At 34.0% G+C, this 23,098-nt stretch overlaps 1 protein-coding gene across 2 annotated transcripts in view; it reads left to right on the top strand.

The window, feature by feature from the left end:
- Nucleotides 1–23,098, top strand: part of LOC116431075 (uncharacterized) — an 84,024-nt gene that overhangs the window by 37,119 nt on the left and 23,807 nt on the right. Inside the window, exons 1-2 of one of the 2 annotated variants that reach the window (XM_076368848.1) lie at nucleotides 2,885–2,919; nucleotides 14,877–15,045. In XM_076368848.1, coding sequence (XP_076224963.1) covers nucleotides 14,878–15,045 — 168 coding nt within the window. In that variant the 5' untranslated portion in view covers nucleotides 2,885–2,919; nucleotide 14,877. Of the gene's footprint in view, nucleotides 1–2,884; nucleotides 2,920–14,876; nucleotides 15,046–23,098 lie in introns of those variants that run through there. The other variant, XM_031986039.2, reaches the window with a different exon arrangement.

Genomic DNA, 23,098 nt, shown 5'->3' on the forward strand with positions numbered 1-23,098 from the left:
GCTTCTGTATAACATTTTTAATGATGCCTTAATCGATTTAAAATAAAGCATTTTATTTCAAATATTTTTAATATTATCATTTACCATACAAGTTTTCTCTCAATTACAAAGGCATATTTCGGTGAACTTTGTTCAAACATGGAAGATATAAATGTGATTTATCTATGCAAGTATCACAGTATGTAACAACCTTTGTGGTAAAAGTCCTTGCAAATTGTGAACCAAATATTTTAACGTTATTTTGATAACATATTTTACAGCGCCTTGTTACTGAATTAAAGTTGCCCTTATTTTTTTAATTTCATGGCAAATTCTTTTTGGTATTATAAACAAAGAATCATTATTATTGCAAGACATCAAATACGTAACTAATTTTTTTCTAAATTCGACTCTTGATATTGTATTGTCTGTAAGACTATTATATATAAGCATTCACAACACCTGTGTTTAATCAAAATTCAAATACAATTTTTTGTACCATTTGTAGGACGTACAATGACACTTTCGTCAGAGTGCATTGTTGACAATAAAAAGACATCTTGCTTGTCTCTCCGTTTTAGTACAGTTAGTCCACCTTTACTTTCTTTGGCAATATATTCATTTCACTTGAAATTTGTTGCGACCCGATCTTTTGGAATTCTACGATAATTTAATCTCATCATTTCGGTTAAATGAATATTTCTAGCCATCAGTTTTTTGGCTAATTAGATACTTGTGCACCAATTATCGATACACAGCGTTGATTTCACTTTAGAAACACACTGATCTAAATAAACACCCGCTCTGATCAAGCAATAATTGTTGTACCAACGACACACGAATAAATGATTGTCTGAAACTCGATATAATACATGATATTAAGACGTTAATACTTGTCTTCGCAATACATTTTTGAATATTTGTTCGTTTTACAATACGAGAATACCAAACATGTTAAAACGTGTTGAACGTATTAAAACATGTTGAAACGTGTTAAGCAAAAAATGTATTAAAAAGTTATTTAAATCTATTCCAAGACATTTAGTGTCAGGTATACAGATGAAAGGGGGAGCTACAAGATATTGAAATAATATGTTTTTTTAGATATTAAGTACTTTAAAAAGAATATGCTATCTTTCAGACGTACTAACTTTTCACTTCCTAGTGAATGCTGTTAGGAATATTTTAAATAAAATATAATATTGTGACACGAAATTAGAAAAATGTTAAATCATCATATTAACTTGAAAATTTGTTTTATTTTAATTTAAAAGATTTTACGTATTGAGATAATTTCTTTATTTAAACATGAATTTGGCACTAACTGGCAGTTATGAATAAATTTTCATTTTGTAAACTTCTCCTGAAAGATCAGTCGTTTTTAAATTTTAAAAATATCATCATAATCCTGGATTTATTATTCATAAAATGAATTGTTAAAAATCCAATATGCCTTACTTAAGGTAAGTGAGCTAGTCACTCCTATATAACGATCGACCAATATTACATTTGTAACATATATTAGCTCGAGTGTGGTCTAATAATAAAAACAATATTGACAGGTATCGTACCCATCTCAATAGTCTCATCTTTGCTTATAAAAGGTTGACGTGAAATGACTCTATACCCTTTAAGGGATGAATTGTAAATTACAATATCGATTAAGTAAAAACAGCATTACTTATTGCTTGATCACATTAATACATTATTCTTAAATATTCCAAAACATGATGCATTTTTTTTTAAATCAGACAGAAAAAGCAGTTTTTGAGTTGTCATCTGGAGTTAGAACTTTATAACAACTGTTAACTTGTAGAAAGTTAAGGGCCAGATTTGATCAATTTAGGCGTAACTAATTTATAATTATTATGAGTATGAATGGTTGGCTATTCGTGTGGGTAATTAACGTCGTCTACCCATTGTGCAGGCGGGAAATATTTTAATTAGACTGCGGATGTTTGTGTTCTTAAAATATGTTGAAATATGCAAATAACATATGTGAAATATGAAAGTACATATGCAAAAATGTAACAACATAATATGTACGAATTCTGTAAGATACGTAATTATATTGAAAATATGTATATAATGAGAAAACAACTGTATATGTTATTAAATATGATTAATAATTCATTAATTATCGATTATAATACAAACTCTAATAAACGTTAAGCATTTCTTCTAAACTATCTGTACGTAAACGATAACGAATAAAGGATTTTGCAATATTATTTTTGTATCCATGATTTCTTTCTAGAAATCTAAATTTAGTTTTGAAATCAACTTTTTTCCAATACCTTTTGGTATACTTTTAAAATTTTTGAAGAGTTGTTCAGCCTATGTTAGTCACTAGGATGGTAGTATTGTAGAACATATAGAAATCTTTTGTTGATTTCTCAGGTTGTCACACTTCAACTCTTCTGCTTCTCGTGATGTGAATTCCGTCGCGTAACAACTTGTTACGTTGTGCATCTTATAATATCTATTTTAGTTTTTTCTTTACGTCATGTTAATGACAATATGTGTACTTTCTTAGTTATTAAGTATAACTTATTTACAGTGACGCTCGCTTAAATTCTACAGGAATCTGTTCGGCTTAATTCTACTGCAGCACCTCTACTCTTCCCCTCCTACTCACTGTCTCGAGCCCAGTGTAACGTGATCCCAGTAAACAGGGACAGAAAATGAATACAATGAGCAGAAACGGGATAAACACTGTCCGTCTGCATCGAGTAATATAAGTTAATATAAACGTAGTAGTAAATATAAATATGCAATGAAGAAAATTTCAATTGCAATAACTTTAATCTTACCTTCTCAATCGTAATATTGATGGGATGTCGAAATTCTTCTCGTTAAAATCAGCCCAAACACTACGTAAATCAGTCTAGTTTTCACAATCTGGGGGAAATGAACCTTTAATTTCGTTAATTACATTCGGTAAGTCGGTAAAAATAGTTCGATTTCCATCGTGTTTGGACTCAGTTTAATCACAACAGTCTCAGAAATTTATTGGTACTACATTTGAGAAAGTAAAGTTAAAATGACTATAACTGAAATTTTCTTCATTACATATTTATATTTAACGCGTGCGACATCGCTTTAAAGTCCCGCATCTCGACCCACGATGCTTGACGGGCTGTGTCTATCATGCTTCCGCTCACTATATCGATTCTGTGCCCTTGTCAGGCTGTGCTCGAGTCAATTCCTGGAAGCAAATAGTTTCCTCCAGTTTTTTCTGCTCGGTTAAATTCCATTACTGGGACCCGAAATTGTGGAATTTAAGCGAGAATTACTGTAGTCGTTTTGTCACTTATTCTGAACGTGATTAAGGGCCTTGAGTATCTAATAGTGTCCACATATTCAATTAAAGTTAAGCGCAAAAACGAACTGCTAAGTTAGTAGCAATAAGAAAAATGGATAGCAGAAACGATTTACAAATAACAAAGCTATCGGATAGGAATTACCGAATGTGGAAAATAGAAATGAAATGGCTATTGCGAACCAAAGATTTATTAGATCATATGTTGGAAGCGTAAAGTAGAAAGAAAACACTACTGAATACCATTGCAGCAATCAGATTGAGTATAGAACCTAAACAGCAGATTCACATTGAAGATTGTGTAACAGCACGAGACGCTTGAAGATCATTGAAATAAGTACGCCAACTCAAATTTAAGGTAAAAAAAGTTCAACTTAGAAGAGAATTTCATCATTTGTAAATGAAAGACAGTGAATCTATGCTAGCTTATATATCGAAAACAAAAATTGTTGCTAATAACTTAACGGAAGCAAGAGTAGAAATAAGGGATGAAGATTTAGTGTATGTATTGCTAGCAGGCCTTCCGGATAGTTATGAAAATTTTAATATGGAACTGGCGTGCTTAGCAGATGAGAAGTTTACATCTACAGAAATTAAGAGGGTCTTATTGGCAGAGTATGATAGAAGAATGTCAAGAGAAAGCGAAAAGGTGCTGTACATAAAGAAACATTCCAGATCGTGAAGAGAACAGAAGTAAAGAAACAAAAGGTACAAACAAAGTCATAACAGTTTTAAAAATGCTACATGCTTTAATTGTAAGAAAATAAAATACATTGCAAAAATAGAAAAATACAAGAGGAAGTTTGAACCAAAACCAAGAAAGAAATATGATGCATTCTTAATATCACTGAATCATGTCAATATTGAAGATATGTGGATCTTGGATAGCGGAAGCACACATCACATCTGTAAAAGAAGAAAATCGTTTTCCAGTCTTCAAGAATCTGATATACAGGAAATAAATACAGCAGCTGAACAAAATAAACCAGGTGTAGTACTGCATGCACAAGAAATTGGTAATATAGTACTTAAAACATTTGTCGGAAATGAGAGAAAGACCATCCATGTTAAACAACCTAAATTTTGTACCAAATTTTAAAAAAAATTTAATGTCGGTTTCTCAGATGAAAAAGAAGAATAAAGAGTTAATTTTTAGAGAAGGGAAGGTCAAAATACGAAATACCTTATCAAAGCAGGTCATGTATGAAGCCTATAGAAAGAACGACTTATATATAGTAAAAGCTGAAGTACCAACATCTTTTGAAGGGACAATGAAATCAAACAACTTGAGTATTTAGTATGAAGCGATATGGCATCAATGTTTTTGTTATATTAGTAATGATGCAATAAAGGAATCATCGAACTCAAATCAAGTCACAGGACTGAGTAATACAAAGTTGGACAAATATACACGTGATGCTTGTTGTGTAGAAAAAGCAACTAGGAGTCCTTGTAAAACACTAAAGGTAAGACAAACGAAAGATATATGTGAGTTGATTCATTCGGATGTCTCTAGCCCATTGCCGGTTTCATCTATTGGTGGAAGTAGATATTTGATAATATTCACTGACGTTTTTCAAGGATGGTTTCAGTGAGATATTCGAAAACTAAATATGAAGTAAAGAATATTATTAAAAATTATATTACAAAGACAGAGCATTAAATCGGCAAGAAGATAAAACAATTCCGCACTGACGATAGACTGGGATGTTGCAATCAAGATTTAACTACGTACTGTAATCAACTAAGAATTAAACACGAAAGGTTGAATACGGTGACACCGTAAATGAACGGCGTGGTTTAAGATTCAATGGAATCTATTTGAACTTGGCAAGAGCCATGTTGAAATCCTCAGAGTTACCCAAAAAATGTTGGGCAGACGCAGTAACAATGGCCGACTACATTAAGAATGGAGTTAATCACTCAGCAACGGGAAACGTAGTACCGCTAATATTATGATCAGGTCGAAAACCTAACGTGTGTCATCTGAAAGTTTATGGTTGTTTAGCGTACGCGCGTCCGCCTAGTCAAGGACGGGGAAATCTTGGTGACCGATATGCTGCCTAAACGCGTGGTTATAGGCTGTGGTGTTTACTCAAACAGGACGTGATCACTACAAAGCACGTAAGGTTCGCTGAAGACAAGGTGAGTTACGAGTGGATTTACAGAGAAAACACAGAAAGCTAAAAATATAACCAAGTATAGATAGACAACGAAGAAGAGATTACAGAAGAAGATATAGGAATCCCTGAAGATGATGTCTCATCAGAAAGGCCAGAATGGCTGGATCAGAGGATGAGAGAAGACGGAATAATGGGGATACAAAATGTTCCTCAGACCAAGAACAGAGGAAGGCAGGAAGAAAATGATTAAAAATCCGTATGGAAGAAAAGGGAAATCACGCCTGTAGAATGAAGATCGTTTATCCTCGGAAGAAGAAGACAGTGACATAACAACAAGTGACATTGAAGCAGATCTGGTAGAAATTGTTGAACTCCAAAACCTAAAAGAAATGTTAAGTTCTCTACAAACTGCAGAGTGGAAAAATGCAATAAAGGAAGAACTGGGTAGCCTAACGAGTAGAAGAAGCTGGGAAGTGACAAAATTGTCTGAGGGAAGAAAGTGCGTCCTATGTAGGTAGGTGTTCAAACTTAAGATTAATACTGAAGGAGTAATTACAAGATATAAATCATGGCTAGTTGCACAAGGCTTTCCACAAGAAAAGGGAATAGATTATTCAGAGACATACTTATCTGTAACTAATTTTTCTTTGATAAGACTATTTTTAGCATTAGCAGTAACTTTCAGATGGTACACAAGACACGTAGATATCAAGTGTGCGTATTTATATGGTGAGCTGAGAGAAGAGATTTACACGAAATCACCACCATTGTACAAAGCTAAGGAAGGAATGGTAGTCAAATTGTTACGCCCTATTTATACTTTACCTCCTACCTACCTCCAACAGAGAGCCAACACGCTCAGGTTTTTTCCGCTCCTAGTCAATTCCGCGTTAATGTGAATATAAGTATCCGTTAAATCTCTTCTATTCATCCCGGCATGGAAGACACGTGTAAATCCTAAGCCGCTTCACTGAAATCAGAAGCTTAATGATTTTCTGACGGGCCAAGGATTTAGAAGATTGCAATCGTCATGCTGCGTATACAAGAAAGAGGATTGGACAAATATAACTGTATAAGTTGATGACATTTTTATTTTAAAATGTCCATTAAAATCGGTTATAAATTCTGTAAGGCACATCACCCAGAAGTATAAAACCAAAGATATAAGTGAAATCAGTCAGACGTTAGGAATCAAGGTAGAACGCCACGGTATGGGAGACATACGTCTTTGACAGGCATCATACGTAGAAGCAACGTTGAGGAAATACAACATGACTGACTGCAGAAAAGCGACAACTCCATTAGACCTAGACCTTAGAACCTCTAAGGAAGATGCACTTACTACAGAAGAGGAAAGAAGATTAATGGTAAATATACCATATAGAGAGCTCATTAGAGCATCGATGTTTTTGGCTCTTTATACAAGGCTTGATACATTGCTTGCGGTAACCAAATTATGACAATACAATTCCAATCCCGGTAAGCAGCATTGGAAGCAGGCGAAGCATGTATTGAGGTACCTGAGTGCAACCAAAGAGTATGGTGTCGTATACAAGGCTAGTGTTAATCCATAGATAGTAATATATTGCAACGCCGACTGGGTGTGTAATCTTGATCGACACTCGTTTTCGAGGATGGTGATGTTGATTGAAAGCGATATTGTACAGCGGAGGTCGGTCAAACAGAAATCCTTGTCAACTTCTACAATGGAAGCAGAATATGTGTCATTAGCAAATGGAGTTGTTCCATCAAATGAGAATTTGGCAGATAGGACGACTAAACGGTTGAAGAAAATAGCCCACGATTGTTATGTAAAGCACATGAGCCTCATAAACTGCGGGAATTAAAGAGTTGTTCAGCCCATGTCAATCACTAGGTTGGCAGTACTGTAGAAAATATAGAAATTTGTTGTTAATTTCTCAGGTTAACACATTTCTATTGCTCATAGACGATATCTTTTCACGTCTCCCTCGAATTGAAGGGGCAAGTGCGTAAGGGGACACAGATTTTTCGAGCACAGTTTGACAAAGTCGGAGAATCAGTATAATGAGAAGAAGTGAGTCAGACATAGTCCTCCAAGCATCGAGTTTCATTAATTTCAATCTTACTTTCTGAAACGTAGTGTCAGTAAATAGTTGAGATTATTGTGATTAAAATAAGTCCAAACACGATGTAAATTAGACTAATTTTACCGACTTAATGTAATTAACAAAATTAAAGGTTCATTTCCTTAAAATGGATAAAACTTATCCTGAACCTTAACAATTTCTTTTCATACCATTTAGTAGTGTCATGGAATCAGTTTCATGGAATGAAATTCTAATCTGTTGGTTACTAAATGACTAAATGTATGCAGTTAGAAATAAAGAGATATATCCTACACAATCGTCTCTAACTTTTTCATATTAATTAGTGATATTTTAAAATAAGTTTTTATGAATATTCAATTTTGTAAAACTTGTAATTGGTAATATTTCAAAATAAATAAATATTAATCATTTTTCGTGAATACTAATTTCTTCCTATTAAAGTATATACAATATACATATTCTGTGCTGACTTAATTGCAGTTGGTTCTTTCGTATTAAATAATTGGATTACTTACTTTTTATTATCTAAATATATGGCGTAAAATGCTGTATCCTCCAAGCTATATCCTCTATCGCGTTGTAACTGGGTCAAGAGGTAGTGGAATATTCGATAATATTCTTTGACAACATTTGCCGCGGAAGGGTGCTTTCGCAAATACTTTTTCACTGAGAATATTACATAATTCATTAACACAAGTAGCAGACACGAATCAGACAAGTTACATGATTCATATTCGAATATAATAGTATTAATTTTGTGATAGTGTCTATAATAATAATAAAGAATAAACACTATCGTCGAATACTTTAGATTAGTGCAATTAGCGACATTCAACTGTTTAGATACTCGTAGGACACGAAAAGAAAATTTATCGAAGCCGACGCTTGACAGATGTCACAGAAAAATGTATGAAATCAGTGGCCAAGTGTTAAACTGTTATTATATCTGAAATATTAAGAATTCTACTAAATATTAATCTTATATAACTTTAAATTTATACAACAATAATTTAATTAGTTTGTAAGTGGACAAGTACTTTTGCGCCCAAAGTTTTTCATGCGGTAAAATACACCATTTAATGTTTCACAATGTACATTCAGTTTGCCTCTTTCGAAATGGAAACCGCTCTATCGGCTACACGGTTTGGGGGGGCAAGGGGGGACGTCCACACGCCGTACTCGGCTCGATTGTTATAACGGGTCAGTTTCAACACGTCCTTGTTATTGCCGTTTGCTTTGTTCGTTCCGTGGTTCGACCAGAGAAATATTCGACTGTATACGAATAAAACGAACATGCTGTATCCGCGGATTATAGATTGTGCAAATTTTATACAGTGCGCTTTCGGCTATGCGCACTTCTTTTCACGTGCGGTTTTTGCTGTGTGCGCTTTCAGCTTATGCTGTATAACATTGCTCACTAAACTGTATGATACTGGTGTTTTACGTCCGTTATCTACGACCGTCTAAACCAAATTCTATTAAAAAAACTTTACCCTTTTATATGTATATGTTGTAATTTGTACATAAATTTTTATGTATCATATACAATTTTATTTTTCAAAATAATGCCTTACTTCATTTTCTATTAACATAACACTGGAAAAGCTAGCATTGAAGTCTCAAAATAATTATACTTTTTTAATGGTTGACAAATCTCTTTACATGTTTCCCAAAAGTCATAGTCTTATAAATAAAACCATAAAATAAGTTTTTTTAAATATTTGTGTAGTACAAAGTTGTGTATCTTAAAGTAAAATCTCATTTTTCGTGTATTCAACTCAATTTTTAAGTTTTATTGCAAAATGATATGAAAATTTGATTAAAGTGTCACTTATATGTTAAATTGACGACTACAATAAGTATTTTAGAATTTTTTTAGATTTTTACGAAAATCACAACAATGAAAAATAAAGCCTGACCATGAAGGTCATATCACCGACTACATTGGTGAAAAATCATATTGCCAGCGGAGAGTTAAAACGCTTCTTTCTTAGGCCCCATAGGCTTGCGAGACTACTGTTCTTATCGCGCATTTCTTTTAACAGAGTACTCATGTACGTAGTTACGATAGTTGCAGAGCCAAAAAGAGTCGACTTGAGAACTTGCCCCAGATGGTCATTTGTTCTTTCTTTCCTTTTGCGCGGACATTATTCCATTTTATTTCTGTATTTGCAAAATATCTGTATAACATCTTGAAAACCGTTCATAATATATTATCTAGATTAGTGACATTTATAACTATTTAAACGTATAGTTAGTATTAAACTAACAACAATTAATTCGATTTTATTGGCCTTCTTACTATGAAAACCAAGATATTTTGGTTCTATAATGTAGATAAGGTACAGTGGGACTAAAAGTCCGGCGGATACTAAGTCCAGAATTGAAAATCATTATTTGTTTGTTAACTGACTGAGTGCGGCATCACATAATTTAGCTAGCGGAAGGTACTAGGAAACATTGAAAGTATTGCCATTTGATTTTAGGTATTTTCACGACTTGTACGACGATTTCGGACAACGATTGCTTATTTGTATTCAGGCTTTTTCTTATTCCTCATAAATTATTGCTTAACAGCGAATTCTGGAAGTATATTTAGATTGTATGTTTTTTTAGCAATGCGTACAAGTTTTTTGTTTATTTCTGAATGATAATTTTTTCTAATGTATATATCGAAAAGTTATGAAGGTATCATTGGAGCAAAAAGTCCCTTATTGGAACTTATTACCCCACTTAAAGATTTATCGTCCTTTCATTTTAAATCTGTTCACATGCACTACAAAATACAAACTAATCGCGACATTAAACCGTTAAATATAAGGAAACACGTTACAAACGGAGTAATAGAGAACAAAATGAAATTATGTGGAATAATTGGAGAATAAGTGATACAGAATAAGTCGTATATGTAAAAAGGGATTTAAATGGTAAATGTCTGTTGATTAGAAAAAAGTTTCTTACATACTTAATTTTATATTACATGGAAAGCTAGTTGTAAAGTAGTTTGCCCTGGGTGTGGGGCAAAAAGTCCATTTTAAATTGACAAACATTTTATAAAAGTAAAGCACGATAGTTATGGTTTACGAAAAATGAAAAAAGACATCTTCAGGTCGTTCTTAATAAATTTTACAATCATTTATACGAAAAACAAGTTTTTTATCACCATACCCTACTTGTTGAATTTTTGCCCCAATGGTACATTCATAACTTTTCGATATATATATTGGAAAAAATTATCATCTAGAAATAAATAAAAGCATGTCCATATTGCAAAAAAACATACAATCTTAATACACTTCATAAATTCGTTACTAAGCAATAATGTATGATGCATAAGAAAATGTACTTTTTACTCTTAGACGAAGTAGTTTTTTTACTCTTAGGCAGAAATAAGCAGTCGCTGTACAATATCATTACTCAAATCGTGAAAATACTTGAAATCAAAAGGTAACGCTTTCAATGTTACCTAATACGTCCCGTTGACTGAATTATGTGATGCAATGTTCAGTCAATTGATAAACAATTAATGATTTTCAATTTGGGACTTCTTACCTGTCGGACTTTAAGCTACACTCTACCCTACTACAGATGAAATATTTGCTCAAACGATGTTATAGATGCAATAATATTGCGTGCGATGCAATAGACAATAGAGATATCTTGCGTTTTAAACTCTATTATGTGGTGTTATAGACGAGATATCTAGCGTTATAATGTTTGTTATGTGGTGTTATGACTTATAAGAATTATTCTAAGCAAACTATGGAAAGCCATTAATTTAGGCGTAATTTGGATGCCATTATGTATTTTGACAATAAAGAATATTTACGAGTCGAAAGTCGAACAGTTTCTTAATTTGTCCAAGTGTGACTATCGTTAAGATTAAAACAAAAGAATATTAAAAAATGAAAAGTGTTACTGATTTTTTTTAAAATATACTTCTTGTGTTTTAAATATTAAATCCTCGAAATATTCATTTTCGAACAATAAATAAAGAATAATCTACTTATACATACCTATTAGAAAATGTTCACACAAAGACACTGCGTAATTACATAGTTAGACAAATATGACGTTGAGAAAAACGTATTTAATTCGGAAAATTGCCACAACTATCCGGAAAATCTCATATTTATGACGTAGGAACATTTTCCGTTGATCCATCAAAGTAGAAATGGACAGTGTATGCGACATACATATGTCTGCTGATGCCGGTCTGATTGATGAGATCTTCAACTATATGTATTTTCAGGTATATGTGACGGAATAACTCAGGACATTGTGAACAAAATAAGATACATAGCAATTGACGATCTCTAAGGATTGTTGTAACAAAAGTATTAAGTTTGAATTCAGTTGAGTCGAATTAAGGTGGCTCTGATAGTGACAAAAAGTTGTCACTAGTTCATTTTCGAGTGAATACTCTCTTAATTTTTGAAAAAGGGAAATCGTAGAGTAAATAACAGAATTCTATAAGAAATGTTATAATGGAAACTGTAGTTTGACTCGCGCCAAACATTCAGGTAGGATTGATAAAATTCGAACTACGCTAAACATTTATTGGGATTGAAAATATATACTTACTCTAGTATAAACTTCTGTTACCTAATGAAACAATTCATTACATGTAATTACAATTTTCCGTTCGATTAATTAAATACGAAGTTTAAGAAAAAGAGTTACGTTACAAGACAACACGAGATTATATGTTTCTTTCAGATTCAGGAAAAGCTGAAATAACAGAATTATTCTTATTTGTTTGGCGTATTCATCCTTAGGTTTTCAGATTATTGTTATTTTTTTTTAATTTCTATATAATTTTCTCGATAGATGGATAACAAGGCAGATACATTGGCGATACACTGTTCAATAGAGTTAATTACCATTTTATACTAATCCTCCGCAGGCAATAAGGTGTTTCATCAACATAGCCGACAATGTAGATCTTTTACGATCAAGCCTGATTTTGCATTGTTGCGAATCCTGTAAAAATTTGAAAGAAAATCTAAGATACTTATTATAATTTCTAATTTAATTTACAAGTGGTACTTTTACCAAATCTTTATGTCATTTTAAAGTAAATAAAACAATGAGATTTTACTTAAAGACACAAAACTTCGTAATAAGCAAGTGTTTGAAAAACATTATTATGAAAAACATTATTAATATGATTTTTTGAAAAAATATTATAATAATCTCGGACGAGCCCCAAGTTTATAGTGGGGCTACTATTATTATAGATATTGAAAAGGTGGATCTTCGGTAAAAAGAGAATTAGGAAACAATATGGACAACACGTAAAATACAACTTAATGCCACGAAGGCCAACACAGGACTCTCTATCACGCACAAAAATGTTCCTCACGCTGTCTCTCACCAAAATGTCCTTCTCGCACGCATTCCCACTCGCTTTTAACACACACCCCTATTCGCTCTGTCTTTCTCACCTTTGCACCCTTCTCACTCGCATCTTTCGACCATAGTCAAAATTCACGCAGTCACATACACGCTTTTTTCACGGTCCAATCGCTCAGTTCCAGACACTCTTCCTCGCATTCTTTCAACCACTCGAGATTTTCTAAACGCAGTCACACTATTTTCCAAACATCCCGCCGCCGGTCCGTCGCAATACGACCTGGTCGCCCTTACGCACGCACAACAAACCATTCATCCTACAATACTTTAATCTACGCTAAATATTCTAGATACTACAATATAAAGAGGTTTGTGTCGACTACTCACAACTAAAAGTGCACAGGGGCAAAGGGAAGACGTCTATTCACCATAATCGGTTCAGTAATTATAACATTGACACCTTGGTTTCGACACGTTTACGTTATTACCCGACTTTGTCGGGTTGAATTTTAATTCAGAGTACCATTCTTTTAACATTTATTATACAAGGTGTTTCTAAATTATTGCACACAAATGATAGGGCGTATACAACTCATTAAACTAAGTAAAAAAAAACCAATAAACATGAGTCCGAAAGTTAATAGTTCCCGAAATAAAAATGGGTTTTATTTTTTAAAAAATGTATGGGGACCGAATCAAAAACACCGAATTGTCTTTAAAAGTATCAGTGATACGTAGAAATGTATCAAACAAAAGTCACAGGGTACGACATACTACATATCTCAGCAGAATATACTTGACCATGAGGTGACCTTGAAACGTCCTGGTAAGTTCATGCTACAATTCTTAAATAGAACCGTATACTTTCTATTCTATATTTTTCAAACCCATATTCAGACCGATCCATAGAAATGACATTTTTTGCGTAAATCATTATCAAGATAACAACCAGAGTTGTCGGTTCGTCGGTAATGATGATGGTCCTATAGATAAACGATGTCGTTCACATCTTCAGACCGGAAATCTATCGTGTAACAAACAAGGACCCTGAATATTGCATTCCTTTACTCTCTTATGACAGTTGCACTATCCGTTGGCTAGAAAAATTTCATTTCTATGATTTGGAAACGTCTGAATGTCGGCTTCGAAAATATGGAATAAAAACCATAGGAATTTAATTTAAGAATTGCAACGTGACCTTAGCAGGACGTTTTAACGTCACGTTAATTTTTGATTGGCACATTTCTTAGTATCATTGATACTTTTCGAGATAATTCGATGTTCTTGACTCGGTCCCCATACATTTTTTTAAACAATACATATTTCTATCTCGAAAATTATTGAGTTTTGGTCCCATGTTTATGGGTGGCTTTTACTCAGTTTAATGAGTTATATGCACCCTGTCATTTGTGCAGTGTATTTTAGAAACCTGTGTACATCATCTCATATTTCCGTTATAGCAGGGACAGCCGAGCTTTTAGCTTCCCTGACGTCATTAGAAAAAGGACGGGTTGTTATGGGCTACGTATCAATCAATAGCATGTTTACCTTCAATTTGTAGTTTTGCCAATGGGTTTTTAGTCGCAGTCTTATAATGTTTGTAAGCTTATGATTTTTTATTGGGCCGCATTTACAACTGTCTTGGGCCGCGGGTTGGGCAAGCCTGTATTATAGTATGACCATTTTGATTATCTATTAAACGATCAAATATCGCATTTTCCGATAAAGACTATTTCTTCTTCTTTGATATGGCCGAAAATAGGTTTCCTCTTTTTTCACACTAGCAACAAGTATCGAACAGTTAATCGTTTTCATTTCAAGTGAATTCTGCATCGAATGATTAGTAATTTCTACATATGTAAAAGTTTTCAATATTCAGTTGGTAATATTAATTTGGTTTAGAGATGTATATTTATGATTACACTAAAATGCTGGTTTGTACTGCTTTACTTAATTAGTATATGTACACATATGTAGTGTATTTAATGTTTTTATGTATCTACGCAGGATGATCACGGCGCTGCCAGTGCCCTCAGTGAAAGTCTTCCATAAAACCTATTATCAAGAAAAAGGGTCCAGAATAGCGACTAGTCAACCTGGGAGTCCATTAGCTGAGAGCGAAGCAGTGCTGGCATTAGTTGACAAAGAACCTCCAGAATACTATTTTTGTGGCAAGGTAAGATATAAATCAGTTCTATGTATCTTCATAAAACGTTATAAAACAATTGTACAAAATGAATGTGCAATTAACGAAAAATAAAAAAAGCTATTACTTCAAAACAATACACATGTAAGTATTACACGTATTGTCTTTACTTTACTACGCTCAGATTTGAATGACTATATCTAAAAAATTATTTAACGTAGTAACATCGAATTTTAATATTAATTTGAACCTTAGGACTAACCATCTGGATTTATGTCACAATCAAAGTACAATTAATTCTTTATAAAGTTCTGATATATTAAGAGTTATTTACATATTTTCCATATCTAGAAATACATGTCTCCACGTATATTTCTCTAAATCTTTACCGGTACGTTTCATACAACTTACAAATAAGTGTGGTTAATATAGTGTTATACTATACTGCACCATCGAATATAATTAGCCATAGATCGGTTTTAAGTTTTGCGGAAAAGTGAATAAAATTAGTCCGAATAGTAGTATGATAAATGTGGTTTGAAAGCATTTACAATTATAAATTGTGACAACTTAACGGAAAGTGATAGTCAAATATGTGGCTTTGAGATGTACATTTTAGGATTCATGTTTTAGCGTACGTGGATAGTACCGCTAGATGTTCGGTATATCGGTTTCGGGCAGCTAAAAAGACCGTACGTCGCAAGTTTATTTAAATTGTTAACTTTGCGTTTTCGACTTGGTCCTCTCATTTTAAAAAAGTAAAGGAAAGAGCTGAATAAGAGGGTCGAATGGGCCTTTCAACTAAATTAAATCAACGTTGAACCGTTAAATAAATCTCAAAAGGACATTTCATACAAATTTTAATTTGTGTTCTACGTCAATGATACGGTGATTAAGCAAAAGAGTACGGATTTAATTACTATTTCATATCTCTGTCCTTCATTAAAGTCTAATTGCTCTATCTTCTTTCATACGTATTTTTATAAATTAACGAAACTCTGGCCCTCTTGGTCTTATTCTATTCCGATAAACACGTAGATAATTTATTATCAATGCACGTTACTTTCATTGGAAAAGGTGATTATTCAGATTATTATTGATCAAGATTATAGCATTTTTCTTTATTTTGCTTGTTTAATTGAATGTAAAAATGTTGAAAAGATGTTGCCAAATGTCGACAAGATACACCTTTGGGGTCGACCCTTTTGGGGTCGCTGCTGTGTCTAATAGGAATATTTTCCCAACGTTTCACCATCATTGGATCTAGCTTCATCAGAGGGTCAAAAACGTACAAAAATTTTTTAAAATGTTGGGAAAATACTCCTATTGGACATAATGGCAGAAAATTAAAGTTTAGAAAAATTAAAAAGTAGGATGATATTTCATGAAAAATTAAGAGTGGTGTGGTGGTGGCGTGTAAGATACGAAGGAATGGTTGAACACAAACCACACACACACACGTTTACGTACGCGGAAGCACTATACTGTATTTATTGATGTGTTACAAAAACGCGGTTCGTATGATATGGTTATTCGCGAGTAATTGTCGGTGATTCGGTGTTGAAATTTTGAGAATTGAATACTGAATGCCTGTTGACCGCGTGTTAACTGTGTGTTCGGTGTATCTTGACTGTCTCGTTCCTCTGTCTTGCCGGGGTTAAATACCTGTCAAAGACAGAGGAACGCAGATGGACAAAGCCATAGGAAAAACTCGAGAGAACAAAATATGTTCCAGCGCGTGGGTTGCGCTGGAAAACCCCAGGCTTGTGCGGACAGTTGCTATGCGCGTGTCCGTACAAGTCCTTACAAAGAATTTGTCTTATAACTGTATATTTTACCGGCGACGTAGTAGCGACGAAGTCGCTACAGTGGTATGAGAACGTCGTGCGAGAACAATAAGAATAACAAAAAAATTAAGTTTATCATTAAAATCAACAGTGGAATAACAACAATAAAAATGTCAATAAGATTGAAAATGTTGTGCATTAAAACGTATATGCAAAAGTCCTGCAGCCACAACGATTCGTCTTTCGAGAACATATTGTCACCGAAATCCACTCGCTCGTCGTTTTTCTATCTGCCACACGGAGAAAGAAGGAAGTTCAATCCTTAGCACGTGTAGGACTTACTATGAAGGTCCACGGACTGCCACTCGTAGGTAGTGATCGTGACGATACATCCACCAGGGAAAGTTCCGAAAACCCTGGAAACGTTTTTGCTCGTCAGATAACTATTGTTTTTAAATATTTTCACATTTTTTGATTTTATTAAACGCATTGAAGTTCGTCTCTTCGCAAAGCAACTTGTATTTAAAATATCTCTATTTTTTTTTTATTACGTGTATGCATTCGGTGGCGTTAGATGTTTTCCATTTATATTCAGAAAAATATTGTGTAAAATTAACCTCGTAAGTATCGAATTTCCTCGATAAACAGTATTATTCGCAAACTTCAAATCAAGTATTAATCTTAATCTCATCTTTTAACATGACGAGCAACATTTTTTCGTTTATATAGAAAAACGAAGTCGTAGTCTTAAATTAATAAAATGAATAACGTTTAATGTTGCTCTTCGGAGATTTGTCGTCCCCATTATATATCACAGGCTCGATGTTATCGGCTTAAGGAATTGAAATAACTCAAATAATAAAAACTGTATGTTACATTTAATTATAACAACATGTCATTACTAAAAGATTTATAATTCTTTGTGCCTAGAATTTGAAATAACAAAATCTCATTAATAGTCGCTAATATCTATTGTATTCAGCGAAATACTACTTTATTTCGACAGCTACAATCTGCGAGAAGTTTTTCAGATTTCATATATATACAATGGGACCCCGAACTTTCGTCCTAATTGGTTCTGGGTTAGACGACGTAAGTCGTAAAGGACGTAAGTAAAGGTAAATACAAAGAATAGACATGTATGCATGTATGCGAATATACATATCTGTACTTACATTTATTCATCAGATTAGGAGATACATTTTCTTTGAAATGTATAAAAATAATAGAAGAGATTACATTTAAGAAATGTTTACAAAGAACCGATGAGATTACGATGTTCACAAATAATATTGAAACATCACGGACCACCATTTTTTATTGTCATTAAAATACGTTCTTTATCTTTAAGAAAGGTCCTCACAGTTGTTTTTGGCAAATTTATTTTTTAGTTAATCTCAAAACCTATACATATATATAAACCTATACATAGATAAATATTTCTATAACTTCTTAAATGGTATGTAAACTATATAATCTTAAATAATAACTAAAATAATTATATACTCTTTACTCGAGTACGGTTTAGATTGGCTCAGTTAAAACTAAAGCGTAGAGCGAGAAATATTTGTTAAAAACAATTAACTACCGCATTTCGTAGAAACGACGTAAATCGGGAGGGCGTAACTCGGAGCCCCACTGTAATTAAGCAAGAGAAGATAAAGGAAAAGTTAATACATAATCCAAATTTTTATTAATAATTTATTGTATTCAAAGTTCCATCATTGATTTAATTTGGTTCAAGGGTAGCTTTAATCCCCTTATCTAGCTATACTCTTTACGATGAGACATCGATGTAGCTATATAGTCGTGGTATCAGGATATTTCATAGACACAGTGGATTTCTGCTTCCTGGATGTAGATTTCTGAATAAAAAATAGCGTATATGTGTTATCATTAAAATGTAACGTATTTCTTTAGAATTCTTCAAATTTATTTGTATAATCTGTGAACTCCTTTAAAATGTCTTCTTTTCCTTTATGTTTACCAATAAACCTCAAATAGAGATAGTGAAATAATATACCCGGTCGTGCTGATTGTTATTTTTTTCGTCTTCTTAGTACTTGTTGGTACTCCGAGATACGTAGATATATATGTTGGATTTTTCCAGATGAGTGACTGAGTGTGGAATGAATGGTTTGTTGTGTGTGCGTGCGGGCGACCAGGTCATAGTGCGGCGGACCGGCGCCGCGATGTTTGGTAAATAGTGTGACTGCGTTTAGAAAATCTCGAGTGGTTGAAAGAATGCGAGGAAGAGTGTCTTGAACCGAGCGACTGAACCGTGAAAAAAGCGTGTACGTGACTACGTGAATTTTGACCATAGACGAAAGATGCGAGTGAGAAGGGTGCAAGGGTAAAAAGACAGAGAGAATGGGGGTGTGCATGAAAAGCGAGTGGAAATGCGTGGCCGGGGCCAGTTGAGCGTGACTTTTTCGAGCGAGACATTCAGCGAGACATTTAGAGAGAGAGAGTTAGCGAGTAACCCTTAGCGAGTCAGCGAGTTATATTAAAGTAAAGTATTATTCACATTTTTGTTATTGTTACCCAGTGAGTGTGTTTTTTCTTTTTGTTCCCCACCACGGCAACACGTGGGATTTTAATAAATTAATCCTACATATATATATATATTATTTTTTTTATTAAATATGTTGATTTTTGAAAATCCCAACATGCACAAAGAGAAGCTGAAACACTATTTATAATTTATTCAAAGTCGTAACTAATTATAATGAAAATAAAAGCACTGCAGTTCTTTAGGAATTACTATTCGCAAATAATGTTCTACTTTATGGATTACATTTATGCGACATAAAAAGTAAAATTTTTACTTTGAAAAGCTTTCTCACAACTATTATGAAAATTTATAAAACAATTAAACATTATATATATATATATATACATATAAGAAATGATCGTGGTTCAGGTCTATATAGCACGTAGTCACGGCCCTGCATACCTGTAGCCGGCGAGCGATGGCTGTGTGGCGCAAAAGTTCCGTGCTCGCGCTCTTCACGGACATTTTCTTAACCTGTCCGAAAGAAAAACCGTTCTCACACTTCCCGTGGAGGGGTTCCTCTTCAGAAATGTCTGCAGAATCCAATGGTACACAGAAAATTCGTGCTAGCCAACCCACTTTTCGTAGAAATGTAACAGAAGTACATACAAAGTACGCGTATCTACCCCTTTTTAAACTTTGATCATCGTTTACATACATTTAATAATACACAAAATTAAAATTTTTTACAGCTACATATTCGGGCAAGTATCCTCTATTTTCTACGACAAATTTTAACTGCCTATCGTTTTTAGTTTACACGTAACACTTGTTTCTCTGAAAAAATCGACCGTTTTTACAAAAACCCAGTTCTTTCGAAAACTGGACGTGACCCAGCAATTTGGTTTTCGGATTCGTATTTAGGGTAAGGAACTCTATAAGAATCACTTATTGGTTATTGCAAAAAGCAACATAAGTTAAAATTTTGTCCACATTGTAACTTATAGTGGGACATGTGAAGATCAATTTCTGTTTTTAATATTGGATAATTTATTTACTTACATGGTGTTTAGTACAGAGTTTTAAGATCCGTGATGAAAAATAAAATAATTATTTCGGAAAGACGACTTTTCATTGATTTTGATAACTTCGAAATATGTTGTCAGGATCTTATTATTCGACCTTAGTGTTTGAAGTATACGCAAAAATATGTTCTGTACTATGTACTGTAACTATTCTCTGGTTGAAAAGTGTTGGCGGTTATTCTTCGCGGCGAAAAATCACCGGGACAAGGGGATTCTTCCAAATAATTGATATAATTATAATTAATGTAGCGACTTCGTCGCCACCATGTCTTCGCTAAAATTCATACCCTTCTCAGGACAATTTTAATGTAAGGGCTTGTACGAGCCCGCTCAGGCTCGATTGGCGCATATGGCGACCATTTGTACAAGCCCGGGTTTTTCCTGGCGTTCGCCACGTGATAGAGACATTTTTCCCGCCGAGTTTTCGCACTTTCTTGTTTATTCGCTATCCTTGCCTTGGACTGGGTATATAACCCCGGTAGGATAGAGGAACGAGAGACATTCGACTTTGAAACTGCGACCTCGTAATCGCCAGTGCATTATTCCGGACAATTTTTACTCTATAGATACTGCATTTCATGGAAGAACAGCAAATAAATACTAGTACATACTCCCCGCTGGTAGAAACGTGTGTGTGTGTGTGTGGATTGTGCTTCATTCACTTACCTTCACCTACACCACACCACGTTAATTTATTAAAATTATAACAATAATATAATCCGCTCCGATTTTAATGATTTTCAAATACAGTTACTCGTTTTAATATTTGGACACTATGATTTTTGCAAAATTAAAGCTTTACGTACTTACTTGGAATGTGGTTATCGAATTTTCTGGTCCGTACGTGGTTAAAGCACATATTCTAGTTTACAAATATGTAAAATTAATTACTTTATTTTTTATTGTGTTCCACATAATAAATCTTAAACGAAATGAGAACCAATATTAGTGTAAAAAAAATTATGTCGTTGGGGGTACGATTTTGGATAACTTTTTCCTTTACATGTTGTTAACAGAAGGCTTTAGTTTCCGACATAAAGACGAACAATGTTTGCTACTACTGCACTGAATTCTGTATTCATGGGCGTGCCCGTGAGAGAGCACACAAGCAGAGCTGCACGCTTGCCGCCTTGGTGGCGCTTCACATCAATGAGCCATCGATCTTCTCAGGTTGCATATATTTTCTCTGACAAAAGTTCAAGCAGTACCAGTCACTCATGACAGTTTATTACTTTGCTTTGTACATATAGAAATGAGTTTTACTTAGGTAATAAAGGTTGGTATTGATGAAGGTAGTTTTTTCACGAAGAGAGGGTGTAGGGGGAGGGGCCAGAGCCCACGCTTTTATTTTATAATTCCTGAACTGGAACTTTTGTAGAACCGTGTACCTAAGTGAAATCTGAAAAGCTCGAAGGATGAAGTTATGAATATGCAGCTATGTTTGTAGCTCTCTCACGGACGCGCTCATCGTTACAGAATTCAGTGTAGTAATAGCAAAGGTTTTTCTCGATTATCTCCGAAACTAAGGTCTATTGTCAGAAACATATAAAGGACAAATTTATTTATAAGTAAATTCAGCGTATTTTCGAATATTATTTAAGACTCACGTATGGGCATCAGTAACATAGTGATTTGGGTCGGTATCCCGTATTAAGGTGAAATTATACCTCTGAACTGTGTAGCACGGAAAAGTGAATTTAATTTGGCTCCATCATCGATATCTAAATTCATCAAAATCTGTTTGTAAGCTGTTTAGTAAAATATCATTGCATATGCGGCTGCGATTCATAATTGTCTTCTGTCTTGTTATAAGTCTGAATTTACAATTAAAACGATGAGAACGGTTCCTCTAGACGAATATTCGAAAGTAAAGGATTGATATTCAACCACGGTGGAATTAGATATTTTAAAAATACCTGACAATCAAGTAAATCGTATTGAATCAAGGAGGATTATCTTTTCTTTTCCGAGACAGTAGTCACCCAGCCTTATCAGTTATTTTTCTTGGAGGTCCTCCTTTTGGATTATAGTTATCTATCAATACATCATTCCTTCTACGATAGATCTCGATTTACCAACAATGAATGAAATTGCACCGATATGTGTGACATATCTTTGTTACAAACCAGGGCCGCGAACAGCGCGAGAGGTTGGGGCAAGGATTTTTCACCCTTAAAATACGGAGTCAGTTTGTTAGTTAGGTGCGCGGGCGAACCTAAGATTGGGGGGCCTCTAAAAATAGAGTCACGCGCAGACGAACCTAATGCAAAATCAGGATGCTGCAGGAGGGTGAAACTTCGTGAACAAACCCAATACGAAATCAAGAAGTCACTGAGATTGTCAGTAAACCTCGTAACGTTACAATTATAATTTCTTGCTATTATCGGAGCGGCGAGATTGTATCGTGTGGGAATGTTCAATCACTAGATTAGGCTATTAGACGATAATTGAGGGGTTTTACAGAATTACAACGTTTTCTAAATAATTCAGTTATATTCCGAACAATTATGGTTTTACAGAAATGTTTAGTGTCGCAGATTTAAAGATTGCCAAACAGAACTTCACCGGACTTACGGATTCGATAAGGTTACTTCGATTCGAAAGGGAACTTATGTGCTTAATCTCATTGTAACCGACTCCTATGTAACGTGACTGACGTGACTGCACGATGCTCGACCAATTCTAACCAACGTGTAACGTCGCAGGTGACTAATCGA

This window comes from Nomia melanderi, chromosome 1 (assembly GCF_051020985.1).
Source record: "Nomia melanderi isolate GNS246 chromosome 1, iyNomMela1, whole genome shotgun sequence".
Classification (NCBI taxonomy): domain Eukaryota; kingdom Metazoa; phylum Arthropoda; class Insecta; order Hymenoptera; family Halictidae; genus Nomia; species Nomia melanderi.